General features: G+C 46.1%; 1 protein-coding gene across 3 annotated transcripts in view; it reads right to left on the bottom strand.

Moving 5' to 3' along the window:
* Positions 1 to 1,966: 1,966 nt before the first annotated feature.
* PSTPIP1 (proline-serine-threonine phosphatase interacting protein 1) overlaps positions 1,967 to 27,149 on the bottom strand; it is a 47,827-nt gene continuing 22,644 nt past the window's right edge. Inside the window, exons 4-16 of one of the 3 annotated variants that reach the window (XR_007628135.1) lie at positions 20,252 to 20,286; positions 19,580 to 19,686; positions 17,697 to 17,759; positions 16,564 to 16,662; positions 14,873 to 14,918; positions 13,972 to 14,051; positions 12,018 to 12,116; positions 10,820 to 10,916; positions 7,714 to 7,798; positions 6,122 to 6,192; positions 4,815 to 4,915; positions 3,140 to 3,336; positions 1,967 to 3,029 (exon numbers count right to left, since the gene is read on the bottom strand). Coding sequence is in view for 2 of the 3 variants with exons in the window: in XM_050309476.1 (XP_050165433.1) it covers positions 3,205 to 3,336; positions 4,815 to 4,915; positions 6,122 to 6,192; positions 7,714 to 7,798; positions 10,820 to 10,916; positions 12,018 to 12,116; positions 13,972 to 14,051; positions 14,873 to 14,918; positions 16,564 to 16,662; positions 17,697 to 17,759; positions 19,580 to 19,686; positions 20,252 to 20,286 (1,015 nt within the window). In the remaining variant the exon portion in view is untranslated. Of the gene's footprint in view, positions 3,337 to 4,814; positions 4,916 to 6,121; positions 6,193 to 7,713; positions 7,799 to 10,819; positions 10,917 to 12,017; positions 12,117 to 13,971; positions 14,052 to 14,872; positions 14,919 to 16,563; positions 16,663 to 17,696; positions 17,760 to 19,579; positions 19,687 to 20,251; positions 20,287 to 27,149 lie in introns of all 3 variants that reach the window. The other 2 variants (XM_050309476.1, XM_050309477.1) reach the window with 2 other exon arrangements.

Here is a 27,149-nt window from a genome sequence, read left to right as displayed (position 1 = left end):
AGTGTTATTTTACACAGATTTTCCTGTTCTTCTCATTCGTTGACAGTAATGTGGTAAATGAGAACAATACACGTGTCTGAGCGTGGTTTAAGGTACTGTTGGGTTGAACTGCCTACTCCAATCTTTGCATTGCTGTTATGGTTTAAGGAATAATAGAACAGATTACCACTATACTTTCTTGTGTCACTCTCACGAGCATGTTCCTCAAATCCAAAGTCCATCTAATTATCCATATTTAATGGATGGATGATGCTTATTTCTTACAGCCCAGTCAAAATTTCTAGAGTTAACAAACTGAAGTCCTGCAGTGCTAAGTCATAAACAGCTCACTAACTTGCTTGTAGCTTCTCTTTAATTAGTTTGTCTGTCTGTACATACTGGTCACAGGCTGTGGGTAATTCACATGGCAAACAAACCTTTTTTGTCCTTTGTGCTGCTTGGCACCTCCTTGCCAAAAAACGGTGGTCAAAATGAAAGTGGAGACTTACCTGAAGTGTTTGTCCAAGGAGAGTTTTAACCAAAACTGTTGGAATTCAATATAAGAATGCCTTCCCCTCGAGAGGGCTCGTTTCAGTTTCCCATCTTAGCTGAAAATTGAATGATAACTGGATTGTGTTCATTTGGTTGCCTGAATTTTACCAAACTGGAGAGGAATGTTAATAAGGCAATATTATTATGGCATTAACGTACAATTGACCTTCCTGCATTTCCTACTGGTGAGGGTGGGTGGATGACACCTCAAATGTGGGTGTACTCAGAGGGTGTGGGTAGTTCTTGGTATCTGTTCTGTTTGTGACAAGTGCTGCCTCACTGATAGGGCAAACAGAAGAATTTGGGGTGATAAGTAGCTACCAGGCTGTATCTGCACGAGGAGAGGATTCATGATTAAACATTGCTGCTGTGGTTTTTTGTTTCCTCAACAGTCTGGAGTCAGCACGTGGCACCCAAATGCTATGGCACTGGGTAGATTTTGAAACACCTGTAGCCTCTTGCCTTTCAACAGTATTTATTTGACAGAAGAAGAGAGAGGTAGAAAGGAAAAGAGTTTCCTGACCTTAACAGCAAACACAGGGAATGATTTGATGGGCTAGAAACAGCAGTCACCGTTCCACTGTCAGTCTGTTGGTGATGTGGACCACGTGGTACATGGAAGCAAAGATAATCTGTAATAGGATTTCAGGGTAATCAGGACTGGGCACTGCAGTGTCTTGTGTAAGGTTGTCTGGGCCCCCAGAGAGGTGAGGAATCCTTGCAAAATCCCCGTGTCACACAGAATTAGAGGAGGTGCATCTCAGTGGTTTATACTTTTCTGCTTATTTAAGATAACCTGCAAAATACCTACCTAAACTTCTTTGTTGCTTTATTACAGTTCTCTTTTGAGTGTTCAGGAAGTAAATACATAAAATCTGCCATGCTTTAGGTCTCCTCTCTTGCTGCAGCTAAGGAGTGATGCTGCAGTTGTCTGGCAGTGCCCTGGCCAGGCTGGAGGTTGTTCTGCACCTTCAATCACTGGGCAGTTCAGCCAAAGCTGTCATTACCTCCTCAGCCTGGGCTGCTGTTCCAACACTGCTGCCTGAAATGCCATTCCAGCTCCTCCTGTGCCTTCCAGCCTGTGCTGGTGCCAGGTCCTGGGAGCCCTTCAGCACTGCTCTGGATGTGCTGCATAATAACTTTGGGAAGTGTGGCAAGGACAAGTGCAAAGGACTGTAGGGAGCTGAAGAAAGGGCCTGCAGCAACTGCTATGCCATTCTTGAAGAAAGAATTAGAATAAGGTACTGCAAGTGCCTCTGACCTTCACTGTGCTTCATTTAAGGAATAATTGCATTGATCATTACAGCTTTTTTCTTTTGTCTAAATTTCTCTTTGTCTTTCCTGCTATGTCTTAGCTAACAGTTCCTCCCTGCTCCATGCCTTTTGGGTAGCAATTCGATTAATTTTCATTGTCTTGGTGCAGTTTTAAGACCTGAAACCTTGGCAAAGAGGGTCGTTCTGCCCCCAGAAACACTTCACTCTGATTCAGATTAAATCAATTACTTTTATTTTTTTTTAACTATCTTGAAATACTGAAAAGGGAAGAGTGGCAGAAACCATCCATCAATCCCTCGGTAAGCACAGTGACATTCTTAAATACTGAACTAGAAAGACTGATAGAGCTGAAATCTGTGAAATACCTGCACAGTGTGACTTCTGGGAAGAGGGATTGTTGAAGAACAAAGTGCCTGGCAAGGAGCCAGGATGTGACAGTGCCAGCAATCCCAGGGATGCAGAGGCTGGAGAGAGCAGTAGGAGACAAAGAAGCCTTTGAGCAGGAGAGGAGAGGCTGAGCCAGGTGGAAGGGAGGATGCCCTGATGACACTGGGATGCAGATTGTGTGAGGAGGTAACTGGCAATCCTCTGGTGCTCAGAGAGGGGTCGGGGCAATGCAGCACTGCTGGAGGTTTGGCTTATCTGTTGTTTGTGTTGTTGGGGTTTTAAACTGGAAAATCCCAGAGAGGTGTTAGGGAAACCCTCAACCAAGGCCTTGGGCTTATCATCTGTCCAGAATGCAGTGCAAAGCAGAGCCATGGGGAGTGTGGATTTCACTGTGTTAGGAGATAGCTGTGATGGGGGAGTGCCTGAAGTTTCCTTACTACAGATGTGCCTCTGTCCTTCAGGTGCTCCTCTCTAGCTGCATTCACTGATTTTCTTGTGGTCATCAGCGACCCTGATGAAGAAGTCAGTGCACTGTCAAAAATGCCAGCACGACCTGTGCAGGGAGAGAAGGGGATCCGTGGCTGCTGTGGCCATGGGGGTGGCTCCCAGGCTGGCTGGGGACAGTCCTCCATCCTGCAGAAACTGCACTTGGCTCCATCCCCTTTTTCCTTTGGTGCAGTGAAGGTGTGAGCAGGATTTTCCTCCCAGGCTCGCTGAGCTGTGTGACACTGCTGGCAGGACAGTGTGCTGAGGGGGGCAGAACCAGGCTAAGAAAAGCGAGTCCTGATCTCTCAGGGCTGAAGATGGATTTTGCAGACAGCACAGGCCAGGAGATGCTGGAATGGGGTAGGAGCAAGGAAGAGGAGAGCACGGTCAGTTGGTTATTTCCTGACTGGTAGTTGTAGAAAACAGTATTATGGGATGCCCTTGGTCAGCTGAAGCAGACCTTGTGTGCAGGGTGTTTTCAGTACTAGAATGTTTTTAAAGTCTGAGGGCTGGGGCTTCTTTTCATCAAAGCTTTTCAAGATAAGAGCCTGGCACAAAGCCTCGCTGCCCGTTCCTTTCTGCTGTCCACCAGCCATCCTCGTTTTCTTCAATGACCACTACAACGTCTCCTTCGCTGATGTCCAGTTCATCCGTGTTCTGAAAGGAGACAGGGAAAAAAATTGTGGTTACCCTGAGAGCACAGGAGGGCCCAAGCATGTATGTGGTGGGATTTCTTTAATCCTGCCCTTCATCAACAGTCTGCTGGTGTCCTTCTGCTTGGAATGAGCCTGAAATACCAGACTGTGAGGAATTAAGCATTTTGGCTGTTCCCTTAAGATCTCACACTTGCCCAGCCTCTCCAGGGGTCTCCTCCTGTGCAACTTGACAACACCGGGAAAGGCCAGAAGGGGTTAAACACAACCGTCCTAAAGCAGCTAACCATGACCTGCACAGTCTGCAGGTGTTGCTAAATAAAACAGAGCACAGCTTAATTCCCAAGGGAGATAACAGTATCTCTGTTAATCCATGCCTTAAATAGGTCTCCCAGTTTTTTTAGATGGGAGCAGCAGTGACCAGTGCAGACACAGCGACTCTGCCCAACAGCGGTGACTTTCAGCCCCCACACAAATGCAGAGCTGCAGGAAAGCTCTCCCTGAGCTCCCAGGCAGCCCATCAGTCCCTGCTGTCCTATTTTCCATAGGAAACCACTTTGCTGCCTGCAGTGTAGTAAAATAGAAAGCAGGGTAAGAGAGGCTTCCAGAGATGTTTTGACGTGTCAGCTAAAACTAAATTTAATGTACCTGAGTGGGTAAGAATGGACTCAAAAGATGAGGGGTTTCAATGTACAATATACTAAAGGTAGTAACAGGCTCTTTTCTCAGCAGGGAAAATCCGTGTGTGTCACACTTTTAAGGTAACTCTCAGAGTAAGGATCTCACAAAGTGATCCATTTGTCTCCTCAGGGGAACTGCCTTTGACAGTGAGGTACTTTCAGCTGTTCTTGGATGAAATTCCAGTAAATAATAAAAGAGTGTATAAAACAAAGCCAAAAAAATATATATAATCTAATAAAAGGAGTTGGAATACTGCTGTACCTAAGAGAAAGTGCTCCTTTTGAGCCTTTGTCTGTTTTTGTTATTTATATGGCTCTCTATTTCGTATGAGACCTCCTGGATGCTGTTCCTTCTGTTAACCTGAAGCTAATAAAGGGAACCCTTAAACTGACAAGTAAAGCAGCAGGCTGGAGTCCAGGTTCTGGAGTCCATCTGAATTAGTAAATACAGTGGTCCATTCACCTCTTACTGAAGGTGCTGTGCCTAGTTAGGAGTGAGGTCAGTGAGAGTTCAATATTCCAGTCAAGGATGCAGGTTGCTCTTTGTAACAATCCTTTGACAGATGAACCATATCCACTGTGATTCTGCAACTTGCAACATGGGGGTGTAGGAAAAGAGTGTCATTTGTAGGGATTCAGCCCTCTCCAGCATGGAGAGCCAGTGGAGCAGGAAAAGTCATGGCTCTAAAGTGACAATAACATCTCCTTCACAGAATTAACACTTTCAAGATGTTTGAACCAGCATCTTTTTTTTTTTTTTAATCTGATGCTATGAAGTATTTATTTTGAAGCCTTGTTTTACCTGGGCTGTGTAGTCATAAAGCACTCTGTAGTCCTGTGATGATGTGATCCCAGCCTCTTCATTTACAAAAATGGAAGCGTAGACTCCGTCTGTTCTCTCTGCTGGGGGGGGGAGAAAAAATGAGGAAAAAATACCCACCACAGAAACAAAGAGTTCAGTTGCTTATAAATGCGTGGGATCACATGCAAGACTTCACAAATACAAGGCTTTCTGTTCTCTCTCTGCCTGGAGATGCACATGTCTAGAAAAGCTGCTGTGAACTGTAGGTAAAGCCTTGCACAGAAACTCTCCCCCCATTGATGAGATGACAATACACCCACTGAGCTTGGTGGGAGGTCAGAAAGTGGCTTTAGCCTCATCCAGGTTGGGAAAAAACGTTCACCCTGGTTAAAACACGGTCCAAGGAGGGCAATGCTGTGATTTAAAATGGTCGCTACTGGGGGTATAAAATCGTAGCAGTTCAGGGACTCACACAGGACTTTTCTTGTTGCCTGGAGAAAAAGGGAAAACCCTGTACCAGTGGGTCACCAGACATCTTTGAGTGGTTTATAGAGTTCTCAAATAGCTATTTGTCACGGACATAACTTCTTTGCAGATGTTTTGGTTTAATCCAGCTTGTTGTAATCAGGGCAAACTCTTGTTCCTTCTCAGCATCTGTCTGGGAGCTTCCCCTGCTGAGCAGCAAATGCAGCAAAGTGAGATAGTCTGGGCTTTGTTTCTGGGTGCCCAAGCAGACAGGCCTGACAGAGGCAGTTGCTTTTAAAGCTGTTGTTTTAAAACAACTTTTTGTTTTCTTCCCACTGTCTGAATCACAGTTAGAATGGTTTTATTTAATATCAAACCAATAAAAATACCCTAAGCCCTTACTTTCCACCAAGCCAAAAATATTGTGTTTTAAATATCATCTGATACATTTCTAGGGTTGTAAGGGTTACAAGACAACAGTGTAGGTGTTAGATGAGATATTTGCATTCATAAAGCATAAACCTGGTCTGTTAAAAGCTTTATGTGTCCTCTTGGGCTTTTTAGAGGTAGTGTGTTCCACACAAGGAGAAAACCAATATCTAAGTCAGATGTGCAGTCCCCCCCTTGCCCAGATGGAGGTTTGGAAGATTCTGTGGGTTCTTTGGTGCTTGAAACTGGGAAATTTGTTTAATACACATCCAAGCGAAATTCATTTCCGGAATATTTTGACCACCACCATGTGAATTATCTGCTGTACAACGTGTGCCCTATGTCAAAGCCTGATTTAGCAACATGATCCAAACCAAATACATCTGGTAAACTGATTTCCTGCAGAGTCATACCCAGAGGAGGGGCTGAAGGAGTGGCAATTTCCGTGTGGTTTTTGCTGCTCCCATGCAGTAGTCCCGAGAATCTGCAGAACCAAGAGAAGCCAGTGACAAAATGAGTGAACAGGCCTGGGTATGAGCATTCCTTCATCTCAGCTCTCTGACTCAGCCTTTCCTCCATCTGCTTCACACTGAATAGATGTCACCTCTTCCCATGGCCTTCTATTTTCATTTATGCTGTAGATATATTTATCTTCAGTTAGAAATGTGGTTTTTTTAAAGTGCAGCAGAATACTGAACCATCAGCCATCACTAAATTGTGCATAAAATGCAGCAGGACGGTATTTTGTTGTGGATCCAAAGACTCAGAGTGTGAAACTCCTGTGATTTCACAATGTTAATACCAGGAGAATTGTCAGTTTTCAAGAGGTTAACATATCTTTGTGTTTAAGGAAAACTCTGCTACAGTTTAAAATACAGGGCTTGTATAACGAGCCTTTCTGAAAACTGTGAGTTTAAGTGAATTTTTATTTTAATCTATCCCTAGTTATTTCCTGTATCACAGCTGGGTACTGGAGACCAAGTAAAGTGAGGAAATGGGTTAGGATTCTCAAGCAGAGATGGAAATAGCAGTGCATGCTTAAGGCACATTTAAACAGTCTGATTTTTTCAGGTAGTGAACACTCGATATGTCTGGAAAATGGATATCCTGACTCCACAGCTCCTGAAAAACTCAGACTGAGTCTCTCTAGGCTCCTTGCCCCTGCAGAGCACAGTTGTGTTCTAAATGGCAATACAGTTGTCTTATGTAACTGCATGGGATGCAGCATTGAATTCATTATTTTAGAAGGTCCAGTTTTCAGCAGAAAAACAAAGTATTGTGTATTAGCCCTGCTCAGCTCCCTGACCAACCTGCACCACATTTTAACTGGCAGATCACAGCCTGCTCCCTGTCTTTGCCACGTCATAAGGCTTGTCACGACATAAATTTCTCATGCTTTAACTATGATGCCATTCCCACTGGGAATCAGCCACCTCAGTAAAAAATATTTAAACCAAGAGATCCACCATGCTCTTCTGCTGGTGTAGCTACATCCATGTTCCGACATTTACCAGCAGAAATGGATCAGAAGAATAAAAGCCTCCCTAATCATCACAGTTATTATTTTGTCCCCCTTGGCTGAGATACAGAGAGCAGCTCTTTGTTCTGCTCAGCTGAGCAGTGCTGTAATCCAGGAGGGATTGTCCCAAAGGACAGCCCTCCCCAGCCTTTGCTCCTGGCCAGGTTCACCTTTGCCTCCCTTGAACAAGGTGGTTTTGTTGCTACGTGCCCTGAGTCACCGGGAAAGAGGAAACCAGCGACTGCTCTCCACCCCTGGCCAACTAATGGTGTGATGAACTCACCCTGTGTCACTCTTCCCACCAGGCCAAACTGCTCTGACTCGGGTTTTCATGGATTTACTACTTCTCTCAAGTTATTTACTGATCCGTAGCTGCCTCTCGCTACAATGAAGGAAGCAACCACTTTCCAGGTGCTGTTTTTTGTCATCACACACTGCTGTTCACACTGAGAAATCCCCCTTCTGGGAACTGCAGTTTCCACTCACCTCTTCATCATCCCACAGGACTGGGTTGGGCTGCTGTTGCGTCTGTTGGGCTCTCTGCTGTAGTAGTTCTCGTAGCCTATGGCATCTGCAACAGGGCAATAAAAATGAGATGTTCAAACAGGCACACCTGTTTTCTCCCCACCACAACGCAGCCTGGGGCTGCTGGAGCAAACTGCAAATCCAGTTTGCAAATCTCTTTGCCCACGCCTGGAATGTGGCTGGAGCAGCTCGGGGGACACCTGGGGACTTGACAAAAGCCACTGCAGTGACTGAGCAGGCACGGCCTTGCTTGGTTTGACTGAGCCAAGCACAGCCGAGGTCCTGCAGCACCATTTAAGAGCTGTGGGCAGCCCGAGTTAGGGAGGCAATTTCCTCCATGGCTGTTTCTTCTGTCGTGTTAAAGCTCAGGATCTGAGGGAGCAGAGTGTGACCATTGCGAGCCTCGGAGTGATTTCCTGGTAGAATCGGCTGCAGCGTGTTTTGCTTCTGTTTTTTTCTCAGTGTACGGAGTCAGGCATTTTTGTCAGAGTTGGGGAGATTTCTGAATGTTCCTGCCAGCAGCATTAATGAGCAATTTCCTGCTCTGTGCTTGTGCTTGTGTGTTCCCCTCCCTATCTCCCCCATCTGCCTCCTGAGAGCTGATTTGCTGTTTACTCAGAGATATCTGGGGTTTGTTCTCTCAAACACAGTTATGTTACATTTCCTTCACTCTCCCCTACGGTGTCCTTAAGGGTGAAGTTGAGACCATTTCCAACTCTAACTTTACAGATGGATTTATTTATTTTTCATCTCCGAGCTCCCACCATAGTTGCCTGCAGCTGGTGGCCACACGCTGCCTGCCTGCTCGGTGTCAGAGCTGAACAAACATGAGGGAAGTCTGGGATACTGTTTTATCTCAGACCTGATAGCAGCAAGTTAACAAAGACATTGGACTTGGGCTAAAGTTGTGTTGACATTCTTGCACTGGGTCAGCCAAGATAATAAGCAGAGCAGGCACATACAGCTAATGAGTGGGAAGAATCCCTACAAATAAGACTCACAGTAATTAAGGAGTTTTCTGACCAGTTTAAGGGTCTCCTGTTGCCCTTGTAAATTGTTAGCGTGGTGCAGTTTCTAGTCTAGAGGGTATTGTAAGATTAGGGGGAAGAAGGGAGTGAGCAACAGCATCCAAAAAGGTTTGGTCAGGATGAAGCTCTTCAGCCACGCAACACAAAACAACACCACGTGGGTTTCCTGCTGCATTTGGCAAATAATAACACAGATGGACAGCTCACCATGTGCTGCTGTGCAAACTCATTAGCCAGAGCTGTGGAGATACCAGGATACTGCTTCCAGAACATGTCACCTTCTAGAAGGTGGCAAAATAAAAACAACAGAAAAGCAGATCAGGTTTTTCTTCGCTTTTCATAAAGCTCTCAGGGGGTTTTCACCTCCTATTTCTTATTAGAAATGACTCCTGACACAGCCAAGAACTGTTTGCAGAAAATTGCCTGGGAGATTGGAGAATGAGAAATCTCACATAGGAAAAAAAAAAAAAAAAAAAAAACAACTAGCTAAGAATTACAAATTTCTTGGTATACAGAAGTTGTTTCACACTGTTGCAAGACACAGTCCTCCCTTCTGCCACTGAAAATGTAATTTTCCCTGGGCAAATGCTCCTGTATTGGTGAATTGAAATCCCCTTTGTGAAGAAGAATAAACTATAGAAGCAAAATGGCATCCAGTGCACCAGTTTCAATGTTCTAGTTTAAAAAAAAAATCCCCAAATCTCAATTTTAATCATCATAAGTGTAGTGTCAGAAAGGCTGAGTGAAAACCAGGCCTCAGACAGCTCGGTGCTGAGTTAGTGGCAGCATTCAGCTCTGCTGGGCAGGGTCCTGGGGTGTGATTGCTGCCAGCTCTGAGCTCTGTGGTGAAATCAAAGGGGTGTCAGCTGTTCTTGTATGAGATTATCCCTTGGGATGAGCCTTCATAGTGCTGATGTTTGGACCTATACAACTCTTCCCATGGAAGGGTTTTGTCAGGATGGAAGTGTTTTGGGCCAGTATAGCTCATTCCCCACTCTGGCTGGCAGGAATAGCTTATTCCCCACACTGCCCTGTGGGCAGTGCTGAGGGCTCCTGAGGGCAGTTTCTCTTGCAGACACTGGAACTGCAACAGGATCTGTGCACAGACCTTACAAGAATGGAGGAGGAGATCTTTCCAACTAGACACGTGTCATCGGCCAATGAAGACGTGAAATGGGCATTTTTCTCTCCTTTTACAACTGCTGAGTCTTTGTTTACTGCAGCAGCTGCACAGGAGTGGAGGAGTTTGGAACTATCTTGTATTTCTTTTTGAAGTGCATGGGTGTGGTGTGTGTTTGGCTGTGAAACAGAGATAGGCTCCTTTCCGGGGGTGTGTTTGGAGAACTCCGACCCTGGAGCAGCATGTTGGCATTTTACAATTGCTATTGCCTCTTGCTGGGTCAGCCTCCACCCAGCCCAGGGGTTTTGATCCTTGCTTGGTTAGAATGGACAGTCTGGGAACCTTTCAGCCCTTCCCTGCAGAATTCCAGCACTTCTGTGTGCTGGGGCACAGCCAATGCCATTCCCCCAGCCAGAGGCTTGGCTTGTACAAACAACTTCCTGAGAGGACAGAAGTTGTTATTTCCCATTGGACACGTGGAACAGAAGAGAAAGTTGGGTCTTCTCTGTGCTGCAAAGGAGGAGGTGGCACCTCTGTCACGGGGACACCGGGGTGCAGTTACATCATAAGTTGTCCCTGACTTGTCACCGCTGCAGGAGACTGAAGTTGCCATCTCTGCAAAGCAATTTGCCACCTCCTTAGAGGTGTCAGTTCAGCTGTACTGTGAAATGAGCCTGGTTGCAAAGCCAAAACGACATTTTTTTTTCTTCTTTGGAGGGTTATTTTTAACCTGGATCGTTCCAGCATCCCACTTAGTGCAACGGCAGCACAGCGAGGGGGAAGTGAGCCCGGCAAGTGAGAACAAAGAGCCGGAGCAGAAACTCCTCCAGCTGCTTTCAACTCCACAGGACGTGCACTGCACAACCCCAGCCCCAGCCTGGTGAGGAACTGACCTGACAAGACCAACAGGAATAATTACCTGGAGGTTGTGTTCCTGTCATTTTGGTCTTAATGAAGTAGTCTATGTCTGACTCTACCACGCAGTTCTCCAGGCTGACCCGAACCTCTTCGTATAGCTGCAAAACAGAATCCAGGATTCTCATTTAACTTCTAACATTTCACACTGAATTAATAATTAATGCTCTTCTAACAATTTTCCCCTTAAGAGACACTTTATATTTGGTACCTGTCGGACCTGGATGATCTTTGGCCTGTCCCCCATACAAACATTCCTGTAAACACACTTGTTTATTTGTGCTCTGGGTATTCTCTTAAGAGAGGAGGACAAAAGTCCAGAGCTTTTCAATGCAAAAAAGAAATTAATAGCAGGAAACAACCATTCTGAGTCACATCTAGTGTATTCTTAGTCTTCCAGTCTTAAGACCATGACAGAATGACTTTTTGAAAGCCATGTCAGAGCCCAAACATACTTGAGCATTGAGGTTCAATCAGGGAAGCAGGGCAGCGATTGTTGCCCTGGACTCAGCGCTGGTGAGGCCACCCCTGGAGTGTTGTGTCCAGTTCTGAGCCCCTCAGTTTGGGAAGGATGTCGAGGGGCTGCAGCAGGGGCAGAGAAGAGCTACAAGGCTGGGGAAGGGACTGGAGCACAAGTGCTGTGAGGAGAGGCTGAGGGAGCTGGGGGGGCTCAGCCTGGAGAAGAGGAGGCTCAGGGGAGACCTCAGCACTCTCTACAGCTCCCTGACAAGAGGGCTTGGTCTTAAACTGTGCCAGGGGAGGTTTAGGTTGGATATCAGGAAGAAATTTTTACAGAGAGAGTGCTCAGCCCTTGGAATGAGCTGCCCAGGGAGGGGGTGGATTCTCCATCCCTGGAGGTGTTTAAGGACAGGCTGGATGTGGCATCAGTGCCATGGGCTGGGAACCACGGCAGGGTTGGATCAAGGGTTGGACCTGATAATCTTGGAGGTCTTTTCCAACCCTGTTGATTCTGTGATTCTATGACAGAGCGTTCTGGTAGCTGAGAGGGAGACGCGCAGGTGTCACTAAGTGTGGCACAGACTGCATATCTGCTTTATGTCTAGGGAGAACAAGCTCCATTGAAAATGTTCCCCTGGAGTCAGTCAGCACGTGCAGATGAGGGCAGGCCAGTGCTGTTGTTGGGAGCACTTTCACTCCTCCTCTTGCTCCCGTGCCCGTGGGTGTCCCTGGCAGGGCCGTACCTCGTCGTCCTTCACGCACTGCAGGGAGAGCTGATTGCAGTGCACCCACAGCGAGTTCCGCAGGATGGTGATGCGGTCGCACTCCTGCAGCTGGAACACCTGCAGCCAAGGAGGGAGAGGTGACAGAGCCTCGTGTTTATTCAGTTACCTGCACTGCAAACCCTTCTGAAGGCTCCTCTTTCAGCTACTGCAGAAACTTCCTCTGCCCGTTCGGGCTCGGGAATTTGTTTTAATTGATTGCACCACAGTAAGGTTATGTTTGATAGACAAAAATGAAGCAGGGGAGAGGAATCCAGATCTGGATTTGACCTCTACTGCAAGGATTTGAGAGTCAGGGGCCTGTCTGCCTATCACACTGAAATCTTGATGTTTAACAGACCAGTAGATACTGGCATGAAAGGGCTGTATTTATCTTAGAGGTAGAGCCATCTCTGCCATCTAAAATATCTTTCTAAACTTTTCTCTTTTGAAACTATTTGAGGCTCTCTGGAGTTGCCTCTATGAATTTCTGATGTTATTTTTGTCGTAAAGGTAGGGCATTTTTCTTTCTTCAGAGTTTACTCTCTTCCTGCATCTGTCTAATTTTCTCATGTGGTTGCACCTCTTGGGAAGAATGAGGGGGGAAGAGAGAGAAGTGTGAACTGAGCTGGGGGAAGAGGTAGATCAAGGCTTACTTTAAAAACTTCAAAACCCAAAAAAACCCCTCCCACTCTGATCTCTAAGCTTTTCTGTTAAAAGTAGAACATCAGGTTTTGATTTTCTATGAGGTGTGAAAAGCTCAGATGCTTCCAGCCATCTGTTTCCGTCTCCATTTGCTAGTAATTATGTCCAGAACACCACAAACATATACAATATTCAGCAGAACATTGTTGAGTGCACTGCCTGCCATCTAATAACTTACCAACCCAAAAAACAACAAAAAAAAAAAACCACCCAAAAAAAGCATCTGTTGAGGAAGTAAGCTGGTGTGGGGACCAGTTTCTGAGAGCAAAAGCTTTTTAAAGAGAGCCTGCAGGGTGGAGAATGAAGTATCAGTTTTTCTCTTGACAAGCACTTTTAAAAGAAGGCACTAAAGATGCCCTTCCTTTAAGAATGGTTGTTTGGATTAATTAGTGGGCAGGCCACAAGCTCTGTGGGCACATCAGGATTTAGCCATGTGGGACAAAAGAGACGGTGAGGTTTTGGAACGCTTTGCTTGTTGGCTTTTTAAGAAGGAGAAAAGAATTCATCTTGGGAAAGCGAAGGCTTGGCATGATTTCTGTGGAAATCTCTGTGCCAGTTGTGGACTTTTCAGTCCTCCTAGATAGGGAATATTTAAGAGGAAGCAGAGAATTGGAAAGCTACGTCCTGGCATTTTATTTGATGTGGAGATGAAGCCTGCAATAAGTAAACAGCAAAATCAGACTTTAGCAGATGGGCAAAGGTACTTGAAGGATTACTGTGACCAAATGCGTGGCTGATTTGGATGCCAACCAGTTCCTGGAAATTGTTGTGCAAAACTTACTAGCCAAGTGCAGATCTCCTTGCCCATCCTTGGCATAATGTAAATAGAGACTTTTCCACCAGCACCACCTTTCATTGGAAAGATTACTCCATGGCAGAGGACAAAGATTCTTGCAGGTAAATATAAAGTGCTATGAAAAATAAAGGGTCTGAGTGGGTTGGGTGTGTACCAGTTCACATATTGCTCCACATCTCCCACCTCTGCACTTATTCCCCTCCTTTGTGTCTAGGTAGTTATGCTGACCAGGCAGGGAGAGTGTCAGTGAGACAGCAGCAGCTGCATCTAAATCAGCTCCAGTTTTTGCAGTAATTTTGCAAAGACATCTACTGAGACTCCACATAAAGCAAACAGGAAAGCCCTTGGGATGATGTGTCAGGTCTTAGACTGATATCTGCCAGTGGGAGAAAATAAAGAGCTCGCAAACATCTCACTGTAGAAGTCAATGTTTACCTCGCAGGTTTTGATGTGTTCCTGTTCCCACTCTGTCCTGACCTTATCCAGCTGCTCGATGTTCTGTTTGTACACGTTCTCTGTAAATACAGACACACAGAAGAGAAACTTAACAGTTGGGGAAAAAGGGGTGCAGCCTTTCTCTTTTTCCTGCTGTTGGGCCTTTGCTGTGGTTCTTATACTTCAGGCCTGTGGTATCCCAAAAAATGTGTGAGCTTGAAACTGGTGGGGCAAAAGGATCTCTGGGTTTTTTTTCTTTGCAGCTTTATACTACAGAAAGGGTTCTTCTCTGGATGGCTTGCAGATATAAACTTTACAGTAGGGATGATGCACTTCAGAGATGAAGAGCCTGGACCATGCTTGGGCACTGAGCATCTTTAGGCTCCTTCCATGCCAAGCCAGGCAGATGAGCCGTGTGATTCAGTGTAAATTGTTCCATGAGCAGGGAGGGACCAGCCTGACCTCCTGAGCCAGCTCAGATGTGTGCTGGCCTGGCCTGGACTCCCAGGGTGTTTGTGGCTGGAGAATGCTCCGTGCTCATGTGCATGGGGATGGTGAATCTGGTTTGGGCTGGCTGGGGGCAATTTGAGTGTCTTCTGTGCTTTCAAACTTGCTTCGAGGAGAGCTTCTCTTTCCTGGGTGAAGTCCCTAAAGGAGGTCTTCTATAAATTCTTTAATGGAAGCAGGACACTTGCATTTCCACAAAGGGTAGTGAAAGCAGATGGCTGTCAGCTTGCTGTTCCTTAGAGGTTTTCTCATTAATATTTGGGCGAGTGACTTTGGGAACCTTGACTTCAAAAGGAGACAGCCTGGGTGATTTGGATGGTGCTCTATCAAAACCCTGTGCTGGGAGATCTCTGCTGAGAAGAATCATAATGTTCAGTTGCAAATAGAGCATCACCTGCTTCATTTGCTGCATCTCTGCATTGCTTGGCTTTGTTCTGACTCTGAAACGGGAAAAGAAACACCCCAAATTAATTTCTGACAGTATTTTTGCTTCAGCCCCGTTTTTTTTTTTTGCTGCCTGCTCTCTTTTCCCTTTTAGGGAAAAGCTCTAACTTGCAAACACTTGCTGGCTCTCCTGCCTTTGTGCCTGGTTCTGTTGAACATGTGCTATGGAGAAGCAGGGACTGGGATTTTCCAGGTGCAGCCCTAGCTCCCCTGACTTCAGGGGAAATCTTTCCATTCAGACATCCCTGCCACAGGAGCTCAGAGCCAGCATGATCCAGCCTGAAGCTGTGTCTGCTGACTGAGTTGTTTTTTCTCTACTGTTTGATCTGCTCTTCTAATAGATATTTATAAGCAGAAATAAATGGCAGTTAAAATTCTTCATCTTTCAAGCTCCTCATGTAATACACAGATGAAAAGAACACAGCTTCTAAAATGCTTTGCAAATGCCAGATTATTTCCCATAACAACTCAGAAGCCTAAAAGCAAAATTCACTCTAAGTAGAACTTTTCCTTTTCCAAAACCTGCAGCTTTTAACAAACGAAAATGCAGCCATTATTGACAGCTCGTTACTGCCAGGTCTTCCTGCCCAGGGGTGATGACAACACGTTAATTCACGGCTCTAGACATCAGTGTAATACATTCTTCCACTCTGCCGCTGAAGGCAAGGCTCAGGTAGGGCTCCCTACGCCCATATCCCTCATCCCAGCTGCTTGGAAAACGTGCTGTAAGCTGGGAACAGAAGCTTCGTTCTCCTTTGCTTCCTGCCCCAGACTGTTTGTGAATGCTGAGCAGAACTCAACAGCTTGGGAGCTGCCTCTGTGCATTGACAGTGTGCTGGCTCATGTGGGGAGGGCAGGGCAGCACCCTGGGATGCTGCTGTGAAAGGAGCTCCATCAGGCTGAGCTGCCACTGGAGCTGCAGAGCCAGGATTCCATCCCCTCTTTGCAGCTTAACCGGAGGGCTTCGCTCCTCAAAGACCAGCGAACGCTGGAAATAAAATGTAAAGTTCTGATGCCGTTTTTAGAGTCTCCACCCACCCCACTCCTTGAGATGATTTTTGATCCTTTTTGCTTACACTGCACTGATTTTTATCAAGCCAAAGGGAGTTCATTTATTTTGTTTTCTCCATCTGTTCCGCTGTAAAATGTTCCCATTAAAAGTTAGTGAATTGTCAGCTACAAGGATCGAGATGGTGCAACGAAGGACTGCAGTGCCTTAATTTCCAACGATTTATTTTTGAGTCTGTAAATTTAGCTGAAATTAAACTAACCATAAGGAGAGAAATGTTGAGGCAAAATATGCATTTTAATGTAAGATTCTGTGCCTACTAAGTGTAGGAGACCAAAAAGCAAAACTAAATGCGTGACATACTTCTGACTTGTCTCTTTTTTTTTTTTTTTAAATGAATAATTTCAGAGAAAAATCCCATTCAGTTTCCTTTTCAGCATTCATAGAGCAATTGGATCATAGCCTGGGATAAATTAATTAGATAACTTAGCTCTTTCCCAGGGGATCCCAAGGGGTTAATTAGAAGAGAAAACAGCCCCTGGCATCCTGCAGAACGGGTTGGTTGATTGTACTCTCTTGTACCTCGGAAAGGTAAACCCCCCGGTTTTCTCTCTAAATATCACCTGAGGTACCTTTTCTGTTTGCTTTTGGTTGCCTGAAGCGCTGGTGCGTTCAAAGGACTGCTCCGCCTCGTCCGCCTCCCTGCACTTCTGCTCGTAGGTCTTCTTGGACTGCATGGAAATGAAACCAAAGTGAGGGAACAAGGCTGGGCTCTCCCCACTGTGATGTTCCAGACCATGCCTGTTTTGCAGCCCAGGGGGAGCAAATCAGTGCCCAGGCTCGGGCAGCAGAAAAAATTCCCAGTGATGCCATAAGGAGATAGAAAAATGGAACTGAAAACTTGGGGTGAGGGGCCGAGAGCATCAATTGTGTTCTTTTCTCGCAGCCCTGAACTCATCTGCTTTGTGCAACTGCAGCTCCCTCCAGGGGTGGCCAGGAATGCAGTTCTGCCACCATCAGGGCATCAGGTCTGAGCGAGGTCTCTCTGCATAGAGACAGAATTGGGAGCCCACATTCCCAGGGGGCCCGTGGGGTGGGGCTGTCATTTCTGCACTGTGATGTGGAGCATCAGGTGGCCAGAGTCAGTGAGCTCCTTGCCCACTGCTCCAGGCTGTGAGGCAGAGCCAGCACCCCATTGACAACAGTCTCGGTGCAGTTCTCACAAGCAAGAGAAATCCTTATTTGCACCAAAAGATCTCTGTGTCTCAGAGATTCACCTGAAACAACCACATTTCAATAAAAACTGTTAGTACAGTACCAGCTGTAGCACTGACAGGTCTGCAGCTACTCTCCTTTAGAGGCAGTTGCCCACTGGAAACCAAAACCAGCTGCTTACAGTTCCTGTACCTGCATGCTTTCCAGCTGGAGAGGATTCCTCCTGCTTGTGAGATTCCCTCACCATTTTTAAAGTTGTATTTACACAGACTGAAAACTTACATTCACTCCTGTAAGTACTCTTGCCTAGAAAGAATGAAACCCTGTTCCACCTGGGGCATCATTCATCCCATCCACGAACCTTCTGGAGACTCTTCAGGGGATGCAGCAGGGAAGATCAGTGTTCTGCTCATAGCAGGAATCACATCCTCTCTCTCTCACACAACACAACTCACAAAGCCTCAACCTTTCTTTAAATATAGGTACTTGTGGCACAGATTATCCTGGAGCCAGTTTGCATCAGGAAACCTGCACGAGCCTCCTTGCTCACCTCCATCGTTTTCTTGTAGTGGGACAGTTTGCTCTTCTGCACGCGCTCCATCGCAGACTCGTACTGCAAGAAACACACACAGGTCACCATTTCTTGCTTTGCACTTCTTGCTTCCCTTTCCAGTGGCAGGATTGGGAAAGCCATTGTCAGGGCCTCTCTGTGAGACACCTGTCTGTGGGGGAAAATTACTTCAGTCTGCTTTTATAAATGGCAGGTTTCTAAGTGATGCAGAGAGCATCAAAGTGCCAGGTAAAAAAATAATCCAAGATCATTCTGCTTCAGTGGTTTCCATTAATAGCAGAGAGGATGTAGATCTTCATTTTCTTCCTCCTTTTTTTTTCTTACCTTAAGGAGATGAAATAGCATAACACCCAGTAACTGTGCCTGTGGGCTCTGCCAGCAGAGCTCCTTTGCTGGTGCCAGAGCTTGATCCTGCATCTCTGCACACCAAACCACTGTGTCACCCACATGAGCACAGGTACTTGTCCATTTTAAACACAAGCAATTCCTGGGTTTATATTCCATTGCCTCTGGCAAATTTAGGCTCAGTACAATTTGATTTCCATGCTGTCATCTGGTCAGTGTTGGAAGGACAGAGCTGGATTCTCTTTCATGGCTTTAGTTGTGATGTGCCCAGTTTTATGTGACAGTGAGATACACTCCTACTTGGCAGGGGATGGATTTCCTCAGTGGGACTTTTGGTCCTTTAATTTTTATGTTCTGCTCAAGCAAAACTCTCTCCAGGGCTACCCAGAGAGAGTCCTTGTTTCATCCTGGGCACCGTCCTGAGAGCAGCTCCAGTAAAACACAACTCACAGCCTTTTGGGAGGTTACCAAAAACACTGACACCACGCAGCGTATCTAATGCTGGCTCCCTCACAGCCACGTGCTGGCCAGAGAAAAAAGCTTGTCTAAGGTTCCAAAGCAGTTTTTCATTGTTTTCCAGGCCCCTCTCACTGTTCCCAGTTGAGTGAAAGGCTTGCTGTTCTCAACAGGAGAAACGGCCCCTCTGAACATCCTTGTGGGATGGAGGGAGGATGCAAACACCCATGGACCTGCCCTCTTTGTGTGCCCTGGGTGCCTCATCAGATTGCTGCACATCTCAAATCTCAGTAGCGCTGCTGATTTCTCCTACTTTCATACTCAGAGTTCTCTGCTATTGCAGGTTCCTGTGTGTCAGGGACTTGTAGACACAAGATTTTTGTGGCATCAGATACTGGCTGTATGCATTTTCAGCAAAGAACTGAATGTTTCATTTTACTCCTCCATCTCTCGATGTTGTCAGGGTTAAGTGACTGTCCCATCTTTGTCTTCAGCCCCACAGAACCACAGAAGGTGTGAGAGCGACCACTGTTATCTCTATTGAGAACTGTTTTTCAAGGCACTTAGACCTTGATAAGATCATAGGGGATGAAATGGCCTTAAACACACTCAAATTTTTATTAGATGACATCAACTAGATGCTACTTATTCCATGTATTTGTAATTCAGCGTATATTGGTGTTGCAATATCCATTTGCTTTTCTGTTTTTAAATGTTTGTGTTAGAGATCATGCAGGATCATAGCAAAGAAACCCATTAGCAAGGGTATAAAAAAAAGAAAAGGAAGGATTAAGTTCTTACAGGAATAACAATAACAGTATCTGCAGTTACACCAGAGAGAGTAAAAGGGACTAAAGCCTCTGGCTCCTGCGTTCAGAGCACTACTTGATTTCCAGCTGGGATCAGAAAGGTGTTTTTGTTCCACACTCTGGTCTACAGAGTGAGCAGGGCACACTGGGAATGCTTTATCATCTTCTGCAGAATTCCAGCCTGTGGCTGGAGACAGGTCATCAGCATGGACCATTTACCCAATTTGTTTCAACATTTCTCCAGTTCCTCACCTTTTTTCTTTGCTCCTTCTGCCTTTCTCGGAATTCCTCTATGCCTTTCAGCTCATCCTTCAGCATCACTGCCAGTTGGATGTGAGAGTTTCCAACGCTTTCAATTTCTAGAGCAAATCAGAATTTGTGTACAGTCAGTGGAAATACTTCAAATACAAAGTCGTGCTTTTTAGGAGATGTTTCTGTGACGTGGCTGCCCCGTGTGACTTGTTATGAACAGGATGGCCTTAAAAAAGGTCCTTTTTTTGCAAGCACTTCCATTGCTGAGGGTTCACCCAACCTGAATGATGCTGATTGCAGGTTTTGGGCTAAACTGCAGGTGCCAGTGGCCAGGTTCAGTGTCCCACTGGCTATGATGGTGCTGCATTTTGAGGTTTGTTGAGTCTTGGGCACATTTAGAAAGGTGCTGGTTTGGTGCCAGTGGTTTGTGGAAGAGGGAATAGAGCTCATATTTTGTGACTTGACCCAGATATAACTTACTCGAGGAACAAGCCATTTTCTTTGCCACCAGAGAGTGGATTGGGTGCCCAGCCTTGGAGAACACACAGTGAGTGTCTGTTCCCTCCACACCACAGACTGGGACAGAAAAGCTGGGAATAGAGGGGGGAAGAGGGAAGGAACACGTTGGATGGCCACGTTTCCCAGGTCAGAAGGGAAGATGTAAATACTTACGTTGCTTGAGCGTCTCGAATGCTGCCTTCAGTGTGCTGGGGGGCAGAAACAAGACACTTTATTAGCATTGGCTTCTAGGGTGGGATGTGAATCCAGGGGAAAAACCTTCCCTCAGAATCTCAGAGATCCATGTTGAGATAAGACCCTTTATAGTGTATTAATAAAGGTTGACCACGCTAACGAGCACAACAGCATCAATCTGTTACCGTCAGGAAACGCAGTAAATGCTCCTGTGCACCTTCCTTTTGAATCCCACGGTGTTTGTGACCGCGAGTGCTAACAGCCATTAACATCTCAGCCTAGGGGGACTGGGGTTTGGAGCAGGGGTGGGAAGGGCAGAGCGGGATGCAGCCCCAGCCGGTTCTTGCCCGTGGGTGCCCCGGTCAGGCCGCAGCATCCCCGAGCGGCGCTGCCCGAGCACCCCCGTGTGGCTCCACTCCCCAGCACGGCCGGTGCGGAGCCCTCGTGATGGGAGAGCAAAAAAGGTCTGTAAAAAGGCATTTCCAGCTTCAATGAATTCCTCTAGCTCTGAATTTGCAGGCTGGCAGAGCATCTGCAGACACACAAGCCAGGGCTGCGGTGCGATTTGGAGGTTTCTCAGGTTTAGAGAAATCATCTCTTCAAGCCCCCAGAGTGTCTTGTTTCCCTGAAGGAAACAGTTCTGGGCTATCCAAGGAGCTCTGATCTGCCCCAGGGGAAAAGCTGGAAGAGCCTGAAGTCTCCCTGGCTGGAGCTTTGTCACCAGCAGAGTCCAGGGGAGGATCCATATCCCTTGGCAGCCACGTGTGACCACAGATGGGAAGGGAAATCTGCATCTCTTGGGCCATTTCAGGAGCCTTAAGAGACAGATGAAATATCCTAATTGCCCTGTGTTAATTTAGGCTGGACATCTGTTCCCTAATCAAAGCTTGCTCTCTCAGCAGTGAGACTGCCTTGCCAGGTATAAGAAAAATGCATCTAAATTTACAAAAATATAAGGAAAATACTTTCAGCCAGAAAAGAAGAGCTGTTTGATTTTTTTTTTTTTCCAGATTTCAATTAGATTGGTTGTGGTCAATCTCCTGAGATAAGTCAGGAAGAACTTGCTAGATTGAGCATTTTTAACTATTTTCCTAACAATACTTAAACATTTGAAGCTTTATTTGGCAAAAAAATTATTCTGGTGTGAAATTTGGTTGGAAACAAAATTGTCACACAAGAAGGGAAACAAAGGGTATTCTTTCCAGCTAATTAAAAGCTTGACATTTAAAGACAAGTTGAATATCATTAGCAGAGATAACTTTTTCTCACCTAAACACTCTAATGGATTATTTTGAAAAATTAAATATATACAAGGAATGAAATTTGCTTTTATAGTGTGTAATTTCCAATAGGAGGAGGGGAATGTGCTAACAACTTCATGCCTGAAGTGTGGAAATGCTGGAATTTTAAAAACAGAGAACACTTGCAAACTGCACATCCTGTTGGCACTCTGTGTTGATCTATTGGTCCCAGAGATTTTTTTTTTCCCTTTGCTGTTGGCGATTCAAGTTATGCAAAAACTGGCAAAATTGCTGGAATGGATACTGAAAAATGGCACTTTCTCAGAATACATCAAGGACAAAAGCAATTTGCTGCTCTTTTGGTTTCCAGGCACCTGAGCAGCTGATGATCAAAAGGCATCCAGTCCTTTCTGCTGGCTCTCTGCAAGGCTCAGGGGGTCTGATATAATAATGCACCTGGCAAAGTGAGACCAATCTGCCCCTTGCATGGTCTCTGATGGCCTTTTCAGAAATCCCTGGCCTTTTCTTCCTTGTGTGAAGGATTTGTCCAGCCAATTCCCCAGCTGCTGACTGGAGCAAGGCCACGAGTAGATTGAAGCAGACTTCAGCCATTTCCTTCCTTATTTTTATAATGATTTTCTAAAGTCAGTGAATCGGATCCCACACCCTTACAGGGCTTAAGAGGGTGGAAAATATCTCATCATGCCAAGTTATGCATGTGGGGGAGGATAAATAAATCAAATTTTTACCTGTGGATCCATCAGGACTCCCTTTACGACTCCTGGGCTGCAGCAGCAGCGCTGTGGATTAGCTGCTCATTGCAGCTGGATGCTCTGATGATATCAGTGAAATATCTCAGAGCTTCACAGGGGTTAAAGGAAGCAACTCCTGTAGCTGAAATACAAGTGGGTTTTAATTCCTTCTGTGCTGGTTTGGATGCACCTGTTAACAGTACCTATTGCCTTGGGTGGGTTTGGCTCAAATGGGATTGATACAGGCTTTATTCTGAGGTGTCCAGAGCGAGAATGTCTTGCTCTCATGGACACTCTGAAGTGTTTTTTACCCTCAGTTTATGCTGTTGCTGATCATCCTGGTAGTAATTGTGTTTTTGTTTGTTTATTCTGTGGTTAAATTAGAAAACCTGCACTTGGAAACAATTCAAGCAAAACTGAAAATTTGCCATTTGCCTTTTTATTTTTATTTTTTTAAATTGCTCACTTCTAAAATTTTCAAGCAAATTCTGGAAGTGTTAAACCACTCCAGCTAAAGACAGAGTTCCAGCCTTCCCTTTGGGCAGCCCAGGGGTGGAGGCTCCTGCAGACGACTCCTTGAAAATAGGCTTGGACACAAATTTACCGTGCATGTTTGTTAAACGACTTCCCGTTGTACATTTAAAAGACTGGATTTGTCAAAACGAATTTCGGGTGAAAACAGGACTGCCTGAACCTGGAACAACAGGGAACAGACAGAGCCTGTGCAGGAGCCACTGCAGCAACTTCGGGTGGTTTTTGCCATCTAGTGGCTACAAAAATCTTACCGGCTTGGTTTGGGTTTTCTTTTGCTTTCTCTCTCTCTTATTTTGGACCTTGTTTCTGCTGAAGAGCTGGGCTCTCACCCAGAACAGGCTGTGCTGGGCAGCCCTGTGTGACACGAGGACCACCAGGAAATGCCCTGTGGGCAGGGCTCTGGTGCCCTTTGCTCCACAGCCATCCAAAGCCGAATGTGGTGGCCCCAGGGATGCAATTAGCAGCGCCCTGTCAGTGGCAGTGCTGAGCTGACAGCTCTACTCACTATGTACGCTGTTACACCCGCGCTTTTATGCTTTTGTTTAATTTTTTTCAACTTTGAGCTTGATGGTTTGGGCCTTTTTTTTCCAGTACTTTGCCTTTAGAGACTGGGTTAACTGAGTAATTTGGAGAGTCCTTTTACATCTTGCACACAGGAAGGTAAAACAGGCTCTTCTAACCGTAAAACCACATCTTTTTTAATTTTCTTTGTTTTCTACCTTTGCTTGGTGAATAGAAGCGCGAAATAACCCCACCTTCCTTTCTGGTAGGTTTCTATTTTCACCTCAGTGTGATCTACAACGTCCTGTTCTTATTGTAACTTTTAAAAATATCCTTTCTGAAATCGAGAGAGGTCTCTGCCAGACGAACTCTCCAGAGCACCTCCCACCAGTCCTGTTCACCCTCTGCCTCTGGGAACTTCGATCCCAGTGACACAGTCGTGAAGCCACCCCAACGACAGTCACCTCTGGGGCCACGATTCCCATCTGTCTTTCCTCCTGCCACACAGGGTAGACCCAGTGTGGTTTGGCCAAGAATTCTTTCTGTCAAGCCCAGGTCGTGGTGTGGGGAAACGAGTCCGGAATCGTCCACTCTCAAAGACTTTGCACCTGGGACTGTGTCTGCATTGCAAGAGAGAAATGAAGAGGGAGGGGAGCAAATGGGATGACAGCTCCATGTGCCTTCTCCTTCCCGTTAATCTGTGCCTATTGACAACAAATTGTGACTCCAGAATCACAGAATCAGCCGGGTTGGAAAGGACCTCTGAGATCATCAGGTCCAACCCTTGATCCAACCCCCCGTGGTTCCCAGCCCATGGCACTGATGCCACATCCAGTCTGTCCTTAAACACCTCCAGGGATGGAGAATCCACCCCCTCCCTGGGCAGCCCATTCCAAGGGCTGAGCACTCTCTCTGTAAAAATTTCTTCCTGATATCCAACCTCAACCTCCCCTGGCACAGTTTAAGATCGAGCCCTCTTGTCCTACTGCTGGTTCCTGGGAGAAGAGACCAACCCCCACCTGGCTCCAACCTCCTGTCAGGGAGCTGTAGAGAGTGATGAGGTCTCCTCTGAGCCTCCTCCTCTCCAGGCTGAGCCCCCCCAGCTCCCTCAGCCTCTCCTCACAGCACTTGTGCTCCAGTCCCTTCCCCAGCCTTTTTGCTCTTCTCTGCACCTGCTCCAGCCCCTCCATGCCCTTCCTGAATGATCCATGCCATTCAAATCAAAGGCCCAAACAATCAAAACAACTTTTGTACCGTTAAAATAAAACTAAATTTCCTCGTGTCTCCTCAGAAGGAGAGCAGCACTGCTCAAAAATGCCTGTCCTGATCACCAGAGAGCTTATTTAGATTGAACTGAGCAGAGGCTTCAGCCCATTTTCAGAGTCCTGAAAGTTCAAAGAACAAGAGTATAAATTGTGTGTGGGTTCAGAACATTTGAGTGGAGAATAGTCAACCATGGAAGGATGTGACCTTCCCAACTGACTTTTAGCTTCAGTTCAAAAATGCCTGCTTTGTGTGGATTAATACAGAGGATTCTGTATATTAAGTGACAGATGCACTATTTTTATACCCAGGAAGCAGCAATTGGCATTTCGTTACAGATGCCCTCACCTCACACTCACTGAAATGTTCTATTTCAGGGGCTGCAGAGGAAGGCACAGCAGACACAGGCTTGAAGGAACTACCCTTTCTCGAGGTCTGAAGGAGATGGTAGTGGAAAAGAGGGACAGAAAATGCAGGGAATCATATACATGAGAAGAGACAGGCCGAGCAAATGACAAAAATAGATGTTGTCAGACTAGGCAGAATTTAACCAGCTACTGCGTGTTTACATCAGTGATTTTGCAGCAGAACGGAGTTCCCAGAGGCTCTGGTTGGGCTGCAAACTGGGCTCTGGAGCATATTCTGTTCCCATGTTGCTCTGCTGAAGAGCTGCCCAAAGCCACTGCAAGGAAATTCCCAGTCACCTTGCAGCCAGAAAAGGTGCTTCCTCTTAAAGGCACAAGCTCTGCTGAGAATCATCTGAACAGTGTGTGAGGCACCACCACTGCCAGCAAACACTTGGAAACGTGATCTCAGTTTGTGACTCGGCTGAAAATGCCCAGTTTCTGTCCATCCCCTCCCATGTGTGCACCACAGAGCATGGAGAGTGCAAAAAACACTGCACTTTCCACTTCAAAACATGCAGTTGCCTCTCCCCCCCCGCTGGATATGGGTATAAGCTGTCATTTGCCAAGAAAATGTAGCTGTGGGTTTGTAATCATCTTTCTCATAATTTCTCTTATGATTGGACGACTGTGAAATGATGATGCAGGTTTAATTTTTTTAAATTTAAACAGTGGGATGACAGGAGTAGATCGGTTCACCTTAAAAAAACTCCACTGGGGCCACTCTGTACAAAGCTGCTGCTGTGGCAGCCCCTGCACTGCCAGTTGCCAAGGTTAGGGGATGGTTTAGAAGACATATTTTCATATCCTTGCCCTGTTCTTTTCCTCTTCCCTGGGGATCTGGTTCTGGGGACAGAATATTGAGCTGAAGGGATTAGTCTGACCTGTCTTGCAGCCTTGCACTTAGACTCAAGTGTGTGCATCCTTCTGTGCATCAGAAGGAACTTGCCAAGGAACTGCTGAGTTAGAGCTGGGTTGGGAAGAGGATTTCTACCTCCCCTGTAGCCAGGAGTTTGTACCAGCTGCAGTGCTTGAGGCAAGGGCCAAGCAGCCAGAACGCCTCAATTTGCATAAATCAGGCTGGACTGTTGAGTGATGGTGTCCTTAGAGGGAACTTTTGTTTCTTGAGCTGGAAGCTGGAGTGTTTGTTTGCTACTGTCCACGGTAACCAGCACCAGCTTCTTTTAGAAACCCCTTCTTGCCTCTTTTTAAAAATCAGAAATCAGATTAAAAGTGTCTACAATCCTGGTCCCTGCTGGCTCTCAGGTCCAAGTGACCCTCCCGTTCCTGGTGCTGAGGAGCCCACGGGTGGAGACACGGGTGGAGACACAATGTGATCCTCTTTTCCCAGGTCACAGATTGCATCACTGCTGATCCTCCACAGTGCAGTGTCCTGGTTTGCTGCTGTCCCTGCCAGGCACGGGCAGTGCTGGGCCCTGAGGGGTCAGCTCTCCATCCCAGGAGCTGCAGTGATGGTGAGGGAACAGCCCTGGGCAGCACATGGCATGGGATCCCGACAACTGCTCCCACAGAGCTTTCTCAGAGCAATAGAAAGGGGTCCCAGAGTTGTTGTTACATTCCAGTGACCCTTCCCTAATATCTTTCTTCTGAGTCAGCAGCTTATTTCTTCATCTGTGCCTTTCAGTAAATAAAACAGGGCAGTTGACTCTATTTATACACTGAGCTGAGTTCAGCAATTCACTCCAGCTGAGGCAAAATTTTGGGGGAGAAGGGACGAGCCTGGATAAATGTTGAAATTGTTTTTTAAGTTGATTCAAAACTAAAAGCTTTTAAAATGTGGAGGAGGCTTGAGGGAGAACTGTTTTCTGTGGCAATAGCCACTACCTCGTGCCGTGTTCCACAGAATTCCCTGGGCTTCTCCCTGTATTTACTCATCATGCTTATTCTCTGTGCCCTGTTGTGTCGTCCCTGACTGTGCTGAAGTATCAACCTGGGCCTTGCAGTTGTTCCTGTTAAAGTCTTCTGGGTATTTTCTCGTACTGGAAGGGTTTGGGTGGTTGTTGTGGATGGATTTTTTATGTTTCCTTTATCGACTTGTTGAAAGAGTATCAGGTGCCTTCCTGATATCGAGAACCACTGGGGTGTGAAATAATTTCTCAGGAGAAGTGAGAGAAAGCCTTAGTATCTGAGATGTTTAAAAGATGGCTGAATTTAAGAGCAG

The sequence above is a fragment of the Myiozetetes cayanensis genome, unplaced genomic scaffold, assembly GCF_022539395.1.
Source record: "Myiozetetes cayanensis isolate MyiCay16 unplaced genomic scaffold, myiCay2020 scf14, whole genome shotgun sequence".
In the NCBI taxonomy this organism is placed as follows: Eukaryota; Metazoa; Chordata; class Aves; order Passeriformes; family Tyrannidae; genus Myiozetetes; species Myiozetetes cayanensis.
The sequence above is the reverse complement of the archived record's forward strand: the minus strand, read 5'-3'. Positions and strand labels throughout refer to the sequence as shown.